The sequence below is a fragment of the Phalangium opilio genome, unplaced genomic scaffold, assembly GCF_054372755.1.
Source record: "Phalangium opilio isolate 3A_F unplaced genomic scaffold, DU_Popi_V2 ptg000031l_1, whole genome shotgun sequence".
NCBI lineage: Eukaryota > Metazoa > Arthropoda > Arachnida > Opiliones > Phalangiidae > Phalangium > Phalangium opilio.
Window position 1 is genome coordinate 15227701 of NW_028324158.1, and position 13616 is coordinate 15241316.

At 44.3% G+C, this 13616-nt stretch overlaps 1 protein-coding gene across 1 annotated transcript in view; it reads left to right on the forward strand.

Moving 5' to 3' along the window:
* The window catches only part of Myo95E (Myosin 95E), a 41259-nt gene that overhangs the window by 13885 nt on the left and 13758 nt on the right, over positions 1 to 13616 (forward strand). Inside the window, exon 4 of the mRNA XM_089870403.1 lies at positions 6876 to 7025. Within this exon, the coding sequence (XP_089726529.1) occupies positions 6897 to 7025 (129 nt within the window). The 5' untranslated portion in view covers positions 6876 to 6896. The remainder of the gene's footprint in view (positions 1 to 6875; positions 7026 to 13616) is intronic.

Sequence of the window (13616 nt, forward strand, 5' to 3'; positions counted from 1 at the left end):
AGGTGGCTGGAGGGGTTTGGGGACGGGGGTCAGGTTGAAGTGTCTTGGAGTGGCGGCGAGAGGGTCGGTTGGGGTTATCGTAAGGTCGTTAGTAGCTTCATCCTTTATGCAAATTCGACTTCGCGCCCCCGAGTCCTAAAAGCTGTCATTGCTCCCTCCCTCCCTCGCCCCTGCACTGGTAGACTCTCGGTGGTTCTTTATTTCCTTTTTTTTTCTCTTACCGTTGGCGGAGGAGGAGGGCGGTAGTATCTTTGAATTTGAATGCTTGCCCCCCACCTAAAGCGTTTCAAAGTTTACGGAGAAAATTCTCTTTTCTCTCTCTCTCTCTTAGCTCAGACCCAATTAACCCTATCCTCTTCTTTTCTCGACGTCGTCGGGAGTCAAAATTCGTATTGTCAACCACATGAGCTACGCATAATATTTAAATATAATTTTGTCACTGTCAAGGGCAGGCATTTAATTAACTTGTACGCCTATAGTGAATGTTTAAATGAAAGGGAATTGATAAACATTGATGGGAGGGAGTCAATTGCACGACACCAGCCGCCTATCCTAAAATAGATATTGTAAGATTCGCCAGTATATACAAAAGAATGGAGAATTTCCTTCTGACTTTTATTCTCTATGCATGAAGCGGCTCCCTATATTTTCCAAGATAATATCGAATTCCTAAACGTAGACCTATACCTATTGCTTGGCGTGCGGCGTACGGCGCTACTTTTTCATCCCGAATATTTTTATATTCCTCTTTTAATGGAATCCCGGGTTTTTCATTATTATAGTTCCATGGAGTATCCGTTTTTGGGGAGAGTGAAAAAAAAAATACCAAATATTTCTGGGAGCTCCCAAATGAGATATAGACATAGAAAACCCCAGATATTTTCTATTCCTTCTTTAATCATTTTATTCGCTATGTTTCAACAAAAAGCCCCCCCCCATTTTCCCGGTTGGCATGGGTCATGTTTCGAGCCTTAATTTGCCCAAGTTCAAATCCATTAAAGGACTTGTTATTATTTTACGATTTAAAAATCTGATGGAATTAGTATAGACTCCCGTTTACTTCGCGTTGAGGTTAAGGCGGAAATGGTACAGTTTTTAAAATGACGAAGTAATGATTGGTCTCTCCTATGAAATATCCAAAACCTCCCTGGGGTCAAAAAGTGAAAAACCGGCAATTTGTCTGAAGGGGGAACCGGGGTTGGGGTTGAAAGGGCCACTGTATATGTACGAAGGGACTGATCCATCTTGAAAATAGGAAACTGCGGATCACCCCCTTATAAGGAGGGAGTGACTCGCTCGATCAGAGACTCAGAGAGAGCGAGAGAGAGAGAGAGAGAGAGAGAGCGCGACTTCATTCGAGCGATACGCTCAACCCAAAAACAAAAGCGATTGGGTGGGGGGGGGCTATAAGCCTTGCGTCTTGGTTATAGCACCGCGTCTCTATTTCGTCAAAGAAAGCCCGCTGCGATTCCCATTTATTTTAAGCCCGTACAGTTTTCCTTCCGACTCTACTTATACTTCAATTCATTTTAATCGATCGGCCAAAAATATCGATCGATCTTTTTTATTTCACGATAGATGATAATTATCGGAGTGATTCTTATTTTAGTTTAGCCGGTTTTAAGGGGTTAATCATGTTATTCTATTTTTCTGGCGCGCATGCGCCTTGAAAAGCTAATCTTTTCACCGGCGCGGGTACAATGTTTTTTTAAGCCCTACCAAGAAAAGCACTCCTTCTTTCCTCTCTTATATCTTTGTTATCATATCCGGTTCTTGCATGTCCTCGTACCTTTTTAAAATTAATTTTTTTTGTTTCAAGTTTTGCTAGGGCCTAGGATTGTTTTAAGAATGCGCCGTCACCTTGCGCGTTACTCCAAAGTCCGCTTGAAATTTAGAATGCTGGCGAATATTTTCGTATTATTTTTAATTTTTTATTTTCTTTGAAAGGGTTTTTACCCCCGGCTTCCGATCTGATATACTACTTTGTCCCTTAAATAAGCTTTCGAAGAAGAAGAAGCTTTTGATATTATAAGCGAGGAATTTCATCAAAAAAAAAAATTTAAATTGTATCGTACTTTGGGCTTTCAAGGTGCACAGCGCCAAAGATTTAAAATCGATTGACGCGGAGATGAATAAAATGTTTATAAAAGGGACCCCTCTTAAGAAAAACCTATCGCGTACTTTATATAAGAAACTGTGCAGGGTTTAAGCTTTAGCACCGCCGCGGGCCAGAAGTTGTTGGACGGACAAAGAGGCCACCGGGATAAGCTGATTTTTCATTTAGTAAAATCTGTTTTCCGAGGGGGTACTCGCTCTTATTCAACTTAAACAAAGGCTTCGGGTTCTTCAACTTTTTCTTTCGTTTATAGAGTATGTTAGGCGTATCCGGCCGATGTCGATCGGGCAGCTGATGGACTAAGGTTCATTGTCTATCGGCTTTCTGTTGCGGAAAAATACACGAGGGTTTCGGGATAGGGGGGGGGGAGAAACTGATCCCTAGTTTAGGGATTTGGTTGGAATAGTCCGTGGGCGGGCGGTGACCCACTGCGCTGGCCATCCGCGTCGAACATGGTCGTGTCGCGACTTTAATAAAGGGGCAGATACTGTAGATCGGATGGTTGAGGGCATATAATAAGGCTATAATGGCGCTGCAGTATCGATAAATCTCAGCCCTCTCATCTGGGAATGACGTTTCTCCGCGGAGGGAGATGGGGGGGATAGCGTTAGTACTTGGAGGAGAAGTTTTCATCAAAATCCGCTTCATTTTTATCGGAAGAAGATTATGCGTAGAGAAAATTCCCACGGGGTAAACATGGCGCCGACAGGTGTCGCTCCCTATTTGCAAAATCGATTGAAATGATTTAATTAGCTATAGCTATCCGAATATCCCATTCGTCGTTTAGAAATGAAATAAATTTCTTAGTACAAATTTATTGAAAAGAGCCAGTAGTCTTTTTCTATTTCGAAATTTGGCGCTCTTTATAAGGATCGATGCCGCGGCCGTTGACCAATGGACGGGGGGAGAGGCGGTAGGGGAGAGGCGGTAGGGGAGACGTCTTTTGTTATTGGGTGTTGAGTCGGCCGGCGTCTATCTAGAATCATTATTGGCGGAAATTTATGGACGCTTTGTATCCTAATAGAATCGTTCCACGGAAGAGTAACTTCTCTTTCTTATGATCGTCCTTTTTTTCTTTCCCTCCGCCTTTTTTACGTTCCTCGGGAAAGGGTGCTAAGATCTCCCGACGGGGTTTGGGCCCCCAAGAAACAACCCCCCCCCCCCAAGAAACGCTCTCGTAGTGCTGTGCGAGATTGAAAGCTGTACGGGCTCGATTTACTTCCAAGATGTGGTACTCGGCCGTCCCCGCGTCCCTTTTATCTTTCTTTTCGGGTTTAATTCGCTGGAAAATATCGTCAGGCCACTTGCCTCCAAGATATCCCTAGCCTAGCCACTGGTCATTTCGTTTTCTATCGGTTATATAGGTCAGCGGCGTTTCACGGCTAAACCGTACGTGTTTAGTTAGGCATTTACTAATCCGAGCTTTTCAAATCCATTATTAGACGCTTTACCGCCGCGTATTTTTAGCACTCAACGTACATGGTCCTAAATGTTTAAAACCGTTTTTCTGTAGTTTTTAAAACACCTCGAATACTTTTTCCGCGTTTACGTTTTTTTCTCCCCCAAAGATACAAAAAACTTAAACTGGATTAAAAACACTGAACAAGAAAGTTTTTAGAAGAAGTCGAAGAAAAATTCGGATCTAAAATCATTAAACGAAGTAAAAACCTTCCACCGGAAAAAATATATAGTTTTTTTCGCTGGTTTTCGAATAAACAACGCGGTTTTTAAGTTCGGGGGCCTCTCCCCCCCCCCCCTAAACGCGCTATACCCACGCACGCAACGTAACTTTCCCAGAAGACGGGGGATACTCCAAAAGTTTGCACCCGGTGGTAAGGCTATACTTCGCGTCAGGATAGCTCCGAGTCCTAGTACAATCTCAAATTGAAAAAAAATCCAGAGCTTAGCATCCCTCGAGACTGCAATCGCGTCCGACTCTCGGAACCACCCGCGTATGTAGCGAATCGTAGAAAAACAACAAACAAAACAAAGTGAACACAAAGTTTTCCATCGTTTTATGCCAACGAAAAACGGCCAAAGTTGAAGTAAGTCTGCTGTCAAGGCGTACGAGGGTACTACGCCCGATTACTTCGCGGTTATTCGCTTCGGACGAAACGTATCTGCCGAGGAAAACAATTGGGTGTACTGGGTCTCCAGGGATGAGACGCCGCCTTTGAAATAACCTAGAAAGAAACTACGTGTTCCGAAATATACAATGAAATAGAGAAACACGTTGCCTCTGCTTTTTTCCCCTCTCGTTTTCTCGAGTTTGTTAAGCTTATAGTTAAAGGAAAGACGCGTGCGCGGCAAATTTCCTTATTCGTAAGCGTCTCTAGGAAATAAGGAATAAATGAGAAAACAATTCTAGATTTCCTTTTCCTTTATTGAAAGTTTTGACGCGCTAAAAGTTTGCCCCGTCAGAAAGTCGCGCTGTTTTGAATTAATTTTTAAATTTGTGTAATTTTGTTACAACCGCTTTTTTTAAAGTATTTGTTGTCCAGATATATTCGGACTAGCGCTTGGGATAGCAATGGCGAGGGGCCAATCACTATTCTCAATCGCCACTCCATGCACGCTTAATGATCATTCGGGTTCTAATTGGAACGCGTCTCTTTTCCTAAATATTATACAAATACCCGGTCCGATAGTATATGAAAATTGTAGATGGTGATGGCAAATGCCCCGGTAGCTGCAGATGAAAGAATTTCTCCGTTCTCGTTGAGAGGGAATAGGGGAGGGGAACTACCTTTAGGCGCGGGGGGAAAAAATGGCAATTTGCTAAAAGCGTTTCGGCCATGGCGTACCATCATCGTCCACTCTCGGGAAATGCCGAGGAAATGTGGTGCTGGTGCCAGCAGCGACTCTGGCTGGGAAGAAAATTAGGCGGCTTTATTGACCCTTTCTCCACCGAGAGAGCTATCTACCAACTGCTGGCCAGTGGCCACGCGCTCTTGGAAGGTCTAAAATAAATAATAATGGGGGGGGGGGAAAATGCCCCATTCCAAAATTGCTCGAGACGTTTTCAATTTTAAAAATATATTGAAACCAAATTTATTGGTCGGTAATTGTACCGTCGTCTTAGATTGGTAATAATTACAATTATTAAGTCGAGACAAAGCTCGCGACTCCCACGGAACAAGCTAGGAGCAATCGCGTAATGTAACAACGCCCCCATCCTCCCCACTAATACGGTTGCGTTTTAATTGGCTTAATTAGTGGAATCTTCCTTAGTGTGGCGACGCTAATCTCGGTATCGGGCCGCGGCAGTATGGCGGTGCGAGGACGACCCGTGATTTCATTAGCATATCGAACGTGCGGCGCGGGCTGCTCAGCTCTTTGGGCCGAAACACCAGTTACCTAGGAATAAGAGCACCCCCCCCCCCATCTAGATTATGGAAATCGGAAAAGATGCTAGTCGGAGAGGGGGGAGGCAAGAAATCATTCAGTCAATCTACATATTTTCCTCGGATTTTTTTAACTTCGCAATTTTTTGTGGAGCTTGCCACATTCGCTTATTGAATATGATTTCGGCAGGTTTTTTCCTTTCCATTCCTTACCGGTGATACCCTAATTCATATTGCAGCTAGCTGAGATATTTTTTTAGAACGCTTAGAAGCGGCCATATTTTAAATTTAAGTAAGCGCCGTTAGTTTATATTCCTAAGTGTAGAAAAGAAGGGGAAAGTAAGGTAGTTTTTAAGTATAACGGGATCACTCGGGTTCCTGGTTGTTTTTTGACCCCTTTCTAGCTTATATCTCGGACGGAGCAAAGGTCGATTATAAACTGTAACACGAACCAAAGAGTTACGTACCTACCCCAATTTTATCCCCGCGTCTTGTTTTTCTTTTTATTGGAAAACAAAACCAAAGAAAAGAAAAAAATAAATTCGAGAAAAACATTCCTTTAGTGTAGTTTATCTAATTCGAGCCAATGAAGAAATAGACCGCGATGATGGGGAAAATCCCGATAGAAGATAGCTTCGTACACGTTGGTTTTATTTAGTTTATCGCGCGTGGTGGCTTGGCTAGCGCCAAATCTTCCCTTAACCGCTACCGCCCACTCTTCGATCTTGACACTGTACGGACCGTTTCAATCTTATAAGGGAAAGCCCGTACGGAATTTTAAAAACGATAGCGTAGCGGAAGGCGGGAATGAAGCGACACTCTGGCGCGATTGAAAAGGTCTAGGAAGCGCTAACTGATCTGGCAACTCCTCGCGCGCTATATAACCACGGAACGTTTATTTAGGTAAAGGCTTAAAGCTCAGTCCGATATATATTTCGAGTTAAGTTTGTACCAGTACGGAGCGCCTTCTCAGTCTTAATTTTATACTTCCGCCCCCTTCCCGCTTTAGTATCCTCTCACTGCGAGAAAAAGTAGTCGGTTTCTAAGAGAGGAGGGGGTTGGGGATGAAGTTGGGGGCCATCGAGGATTGCTTTTCTCGGTGTAGGCGGTAATGGGATTCGAAAGTTAACCAATTTTTTCTTCTTCTTTTCAACCCAAGTTTTTTCTCCTCTCCATTTGCTTCGCTGGTTTTTTTATCGATGATTTTTTCTTAGCCCTCAAGTCGCTATAATGAAAAAGATACTCGGATAATTCAGTTCTTTTTTAATTTTCCTTATAAAATAAACTTCCCAGAAAGGATGTGTAAACGTACAACGAGTTTAAGTTAAGCCTTTGGTGAACCGGAATTGCATGGTTCTCGCGAGTTTTATTCGGGGGTGTGTAATTGTTTTTGTATTTTGCTTTGTTTATTTCAGTGGTAGGGCGTGCCGCCGACAATGAGTGCACGTGGCGTTCTGAGCCTCGACCAGGAAGTAGGAGTCAGCGACGCCGTTTTATTGGACCCGCTCAGTGAAGAGGCATTCATAGCTAATTTGCATCAGCGCTTCAAGAGAGATCAAATTTACGTGAGTTTCCTTACACACTCTCTCTCTCTTTTTACTCTCTCTCTCTCTCTCTTCGTCTTAATACTTTTCTACCTACCCTCTCTCGCCTACACCCCCATCCTCATCCCCCCACCCCCGGGATGGCAAAGTTCTACTTGTCTCCGTGACAAGAGCCTGAAATCGGCCCAAATACTGGTAGTGAAAAGCGGCGCCTAATCGCCAAATAGCTAAATCGTCGTTGAGCTCGTTTTCGAAACTCGATTCTTCCACCGATTTTCCCTTCCTAAACGTTTAGTTCCGATTTCGAGGCAAACGGGAAACGGGGGGGGGGCGCACGAAGGTTTTTCCATAGATATTAGCAGACATAATAATTTAGTTAAAGCCGACATGACGCTTTGACGAGCTTGGAGATTAGGATTTTAGTAGGCATCGCGATCAAGCCAAAAAATCTTTTTTGGTAGTTGTTTCTGTTTCTGATATCTATGGCGCGTCTTTATCTTGAGAAATTTGGCGGGGAGTTGATGATAGAGGCAATCGCCTGATACTCGCTGCTCGTATTGGTTTTCCGAACTCCGTGTATACTTTGCTCGGATCAATTCTTCTCCACGCGTCTAGATATACTAGGTCTTCCCGATATAAACGTTGACTTTAAGCGTTTGATCTCTGGACGCTAAACTTTACTGGGCCGCTGGCTTTATTAATCTTGGCTCGCTCCGAGTCCTCGCTATTTAGATTATAGAATGATTTATTAGCTCTCGTCCCCCCCCCGTCTTTAGTTTTCGCCTCAAAGTTGATTTAAATGTTTTGCAAAGGGAATTAAACCCTTTAAAGGGATAGACACGCCTCGAATGCTTATTCTATAGTCTTTTTATTCCGCCCCCCCCCCTTCCGGGAAAAACGAATCGTGTTATATTCTGGTTACTTTTAAAGATTGTAGTCATTTGAGGGGAGGGGGCGTGGCCTTATAATCCTCAAATTATTCCTCGTAATTAATAAGGGACCCAAAAATGTTAGGGAAAATTTCTCGCTACCAGATTTTCACTTTGTCCCGCCTCCGAGAGGATATTCACTCGAATACTTTTACCACCGAGCTTCATATATTACGCCGAAGATTTCTGACTGTGGTTAGCGCCTCGCGTTTTTATCACCAACTTTTGTTACGTATTTCAAGTCTGACGTTGGAATGCGGCCAAAATCTAAATGGGCCGCGCGAGCCCCCGTGCCATCGGATATTTGCGTTTCACCCGGAATCTTCCCTAGATAAACTCCTTAGATAAGTAGCGTCGCGTTCTCCGGAAGTGGGGGTTGAATCCGCGCGTGCGCGCTATTCCACGTGACTCCTTTCTGGGGTTTTGTCTTTTTCCTTGGAAATTAAGGCCTATTTGGATCCAGTTGACGTTGATGAATATAGCTAGCGAGTCTTAAATTTTCCAAGCGATTTTTATTTGAATCTTGGAGTCTAGGCTTGACCCAAAAGACAAATAGTCAGATATTGCGGTGTCCGAGACGATGTTTAGGACATTCTTCTCTTCTTTTATTTTTGCATATTTTAAGGGCTTTGGCCGGAGTGTAGTAGGTGGGGGGGGCGCCCTTTTCGCGGCCAGTAATAACTAAAGCGTAAATCCCCGGAAAAGACAGTCTATTCTTTGTCCAATTATCTTTGGGGGCCAGATGCGCTGAAATAAGTAGTAACGATGGTTACCCCGGAACCATGCACCGCACCCCCGACTTATAGCCCGTTGGCCTAATCGAAATGGCGCCGTTTCACCCTGCGTCTACACTGCCTCGGACCTATAGAGTAACGACAAGGAGTATCGCTAAATAGCCGCGGGTTGAGATGGCTCGACGGACAGCCTAAGCGCCATCTACGCCCCCTTTGCCCACACGAGCCCATCCCGTCCTATCGCAAATCTCTACGGTATTATGTCTGGGAAACTCGATTAAAAGGGGGAACCTAGTTTCGCGTTCCTATACCCCTATATGTCCGGTAGAAAGGTTCATGGCCCAAGTACCACGATGGCGTGGTTGAGCAAAAAACCTTTTCGCTCCCTTTTCAACATTTAGTTACCCCAGCTCCTAAGTACTTATGGCTATCGCGTCTACGACACCCTCGTGGTCCTGCAGACCCTAACTCGAGCGCGAGAAATACAAGAATCCATTTGACGTATCTTGGAGGATGAGGTTTCGATACCATCCTATCTATGATAAATCCTGCAGGCGGCGTCTATATAGGATTTGATATTCGCCGTAAACGGACGAGTTTTGATGTTTGTCGCTGCGTGCGGAGACCAAATGGGCTAATCTAGTTTCGGCGCCCCCCCCCCTCACCTCCAACTCCCCATCGGACCATTCGGATTAGGTTTGTAGCAAATCGAATTAATAAAACGAAACGTTCCTTCCTTCGTTCCCGCTCTCTATCCCTTTGTTGTCCGACGAATTAGAAACAACCTTATAAGTTCGTGTCCCCTGAAAGTCTCACTCGAGAAATCCGAAACCCGCGACTAGAAGTAAACGAAACACCCCCCCCCCCGCGATGGAGCGTTTAAATGACTACTAATTGATTCGTCTTAATTAACTGACTCGCCAAGTTGCACCCACCGTCTTCCGAAACAAAGTATCGGAGAAGGACTTTACGAACAATAATAATTACCAATCTTTTCCATAGTTTCCCGAATCCTTTCAAAATTCCCTCTTTCCTCCAAGAATATAATATTTCTTCCCGTGAATATTGAGCTCTATATAAATTTAGAAGAAAACTACATAGCTTCGCTCGAGAAGTTATTTTGGGCTAGCTACTATCCTGGCAACTTCCGGTTTAAAAGCGGAAACGGAAAGAGAAAGCGTCTTTTACTTCCTACCAAAAGAATAAATTTCGCCACCGAGAAACTCTGGGCTTTGAATTAACAAAGATGGTCATTGTTTAATTCAATTTACATCGAGTGACAGATCTCGAGCTCGAGGTACTTAGCTCCAAAGTTTTAAAAATCTTGGAACATCATTCAGTCAATTAAACAAGCTTGTAATTTTATTTCGGGGGTTGGGGGGAGGGGGAGACGCGGGGGCGTAGTTTATAAATGACAGTAAATTAGGCAAAGCAAAGGTAAAATACATTTAATCCGGCGCTCGCGTATCGCTTTCTCTCTGCAGGTTAATTACGCTTCATTATAACCCTTCTCTTAATACGATACCTTTAGAACCCCACCCCACCCCCCACCGCGCGCACCATAACCCAAAACCCCCATTGTCCCCTCGTTATCAAACATTAAACCGGGGAAACAATGAACTCCTTGATTCTAACGTGTATATAGACCTATTCAATTAAAAGTGTACGCGCGAAATGGAACAGCCTTTAAATTAAAGGCTGCGGAATAAAAATGGCCTATTTTTTTTGGGTCCTTTGATATATTCTGGCCTCTCGTCGTCGTCGTCGTGTTTGTTCGTTCCATTTCGAGTCAAAGCTGGATTGTAACGAAATAGAAAGAAAAGGATAGAGTCCCGCTTCCCTATAAAAAATGGTACGGAGCTGAAAATGACCCGGATCGCCGATTGCCAGAGATTATCTGCTGCCCGAACCATATACGCCAATGTCTTCCGCACTTGCACGACCGACTCTTTTTTATATTCCTCATTTTGTTCCCTAGATGAAATGGTTAACCGATCTTCAAGAAGAAAGTTATAGTTCTGTCTCGGAACTTGTATTTTGCGAGTTGGTGACCTCGACGCGGATGATTTCTCAACCATTTCATCTAGTGAAGGGTATCGGCAGTTGTAGAGAGGGGGGGGGGGGTTTGGAGCGACCATACTTCTCTGTGTTTAACACGGGCCATAAAAGTTTTTTTCGTCCGCGCTATCTATCGGTTGTTGGGTTGAATGTATACAGTCTCGCGCGGACTGAAGATTAGATTGCTTCCTGTTCTAGTCGTCGCGCCAACACCTTACCCCCCCCCCACCTCTTTCTACCTCTTCTTACTTTCTATTTCTTTTGTCACCCTCTCTCTCTCTCTCTCTCTCTTTAAGCTTGGCCAGCGCAGTATTATATACTCCGCAAACCCAGTGCCGCATCCCTCCTTTTTTTGGGGGCCAACTAGGCCTAGATCGCACCCACTTTCTCTCTCGGTTCCGTTTTGTTACCTCTTCTGTTTTATTCAACGCGAACAAAGGCAAATAGAAGGAACGGAAAGTGAGAGAGAGGTAGCGATGACCTTCGATTCGCCTTCGCCCGTTTCTCTCAAGGCATCGGTGCATTGAGGGTGAAAACCTTTTTACAGGCGCTCGTACGACTAACGAGGAGTCGTAGGCGCCTTTGGGTTGGCTTTCCGGGTATTAACACTTTCGACCTGCACGATTGAACTTGGGAATTTTAAAATGGGTCAATCGCTTAAAACTCTCTATTTCTGACAAAAAATGATAGCGAAACAAATCAAACAATTGAATTATTCGTAATTTAATTGTACTTTTTTTAGCCACATCGTATGATGGGTATCTTCCTTGTGGGTATTAGTTTCTCGTGGTTGTGGTTGCTTCGTCAATTGGAATGTGGTAAGGGGTGGGACGAAACTGAACTCGCTCGTTTTTTGGGAAAATTTCTGAGAGCGCTCGAGACGACAAAGCAACCGTAATCCTGATTTTGTTTCCTTTGGATTCTAAGATTTACGTGGGTTACGATCATACGATGTGGCGTCTACTGTTACGAGCCCGGCTCTTGGGCCATCTTGTTTTCTATTAAATTTACCATCGTGACAATATCGATCCCGGTTTTGACTGGAACCCCCCCCCCCCATTTCGGGGACGTTGTACGGGTCGGGGGGATAAGAGGGGGAGGGGGGACGGAAGAAGGCCATCCGAGAATTATCGAGAGAGAGGAAAATCGAAGATGGCCAAGACGTTAACACCCTTATAGATTGCCTTTAAATGTGTCGTCTGATACAAGCTCCCCCCACCCTCCCGCCTCTCTCTCTTCTCCTCGACGGACCCCGTTCTTCCTTCGCCAATAAATTGTCGCGTTCACCTTGTTTAAGCCTCTTAGTAGGTGCTGATGTCGCCAATAGACTCTGTTCTCAGCTTCTCGAGGACATTTCGCCTTAATGTCCATCGAAGGAAATTTTAAACTTTTCAAAAAAGGACTGATATTACGATACTTACGATGACGTTTATTTTGAAATCCATGGACGTTTTCAAAGAATAAATATTTGTGTAAATAGAAGGCCTGACTATGGGACGCGCCTTTAGTGTCGATTAGAAACAAACACAGTTCTCTCTTGTCGAAAATGAGCTTGTTGACGCGTACAGAGCCTGCCGGAAGGTCGTCCCCATCCACCGAACCCGCCGCATTCCTCTTCTCTCTCTCTCTCTGGTTCGAATTTTGAGTTCGTGGACATTTTAATTAAAGAGGCTTGTTAGTTAGGCGAAAGCAAGCTGACATTTAATTTTGAAAGAGCCACTCTCTCTACCCCCCCCCCCCCCCCGGACAGGACTCGACGCCGCTTTACGATCATCGCGATATTAAAAGAGCTCTTGTTTTCCATTAAAATAAAAAAACCTTGTCCTCTAGTTGGGCGCTACACTAGCCCAACGGCGGTGGCTCTCAAATTCCGCCGCGAAATTAGTTTGTCCAAATATAAAGGCTTCGACTTTACTATAAGGCTAATCTTTCCACGTACACGTTGGCTTTTCGAAACTCGTTAACTTTTCGCGGATTTAGCCGCGTCGCCGCCTTACCAATACCAACACCAACGCGTGGCCCGGTCGAAAAATTTGGCGCCCGAATCTAGAACGAAATTTGATTTGGCGGATTTCTTATAAAATAATTCGATAAAATCGGTAGAAATCTGATGGATTCGAAATGGACTTTTCTAATGGCCTATTTTTGCAAATATCCCCGTTTATCTTGGCGCCACGAATGACGTATGTAGAGCTGAACTTTTTTAACTTCTCATCTTTAAATAGGAATATAAAAAAATGAAAGCGACAAAACTTGCTAGGGAAAAATTCACAGACAGTAACTGGTAACGCATTCATGTCAGAATTTCGTCTTCAACCTCAGAACCAGGGAGGTTGCAGGGGGGGGGCGAGAAAAACATATTTCATAAAAATGAAAAGATGTCTTAGTATATGAAGAAGCCTAGAACTCTCTCTCTCTCGGGCCGCGACACACGCGAAACTTTTTCACAAGCGATCTCTCGTAGCATATTGGCCAGCTTCAGCCTCGTCTTTGCAGGGTGCTGGCGGAGTTAGCCCTGGAATGTGTGAAGAAAGAGCGGTGGGAAAAAAAAAATTGGATTTCTTTAAGGTTAAACAACTTTGACATTTCTGGAACTACGTGCCAAGCGTCATCCCCGCCCCAACCCCACGCTCCGCCCCTCAAGACCCCTTCGCATTATACTAATCTAGTACCGTCTCTTTTTTATGAAGGGAAGATGAAATATCTCGTGGTCCACGTACGTACGTACGCTTTTATCCCCTCTTCCCGCGGAAGGATATTGTTTCCGTTTTAATTTAGGTTCCCTTTAAATGGGGGTGGGGGTGGGTCTCGCTAACCTTTTCGTATTTATTCACGGCCATAACTGGGCTCTGGGGATTGTTTTCTTCTTTTAGACGCCAGTCACGTGACCC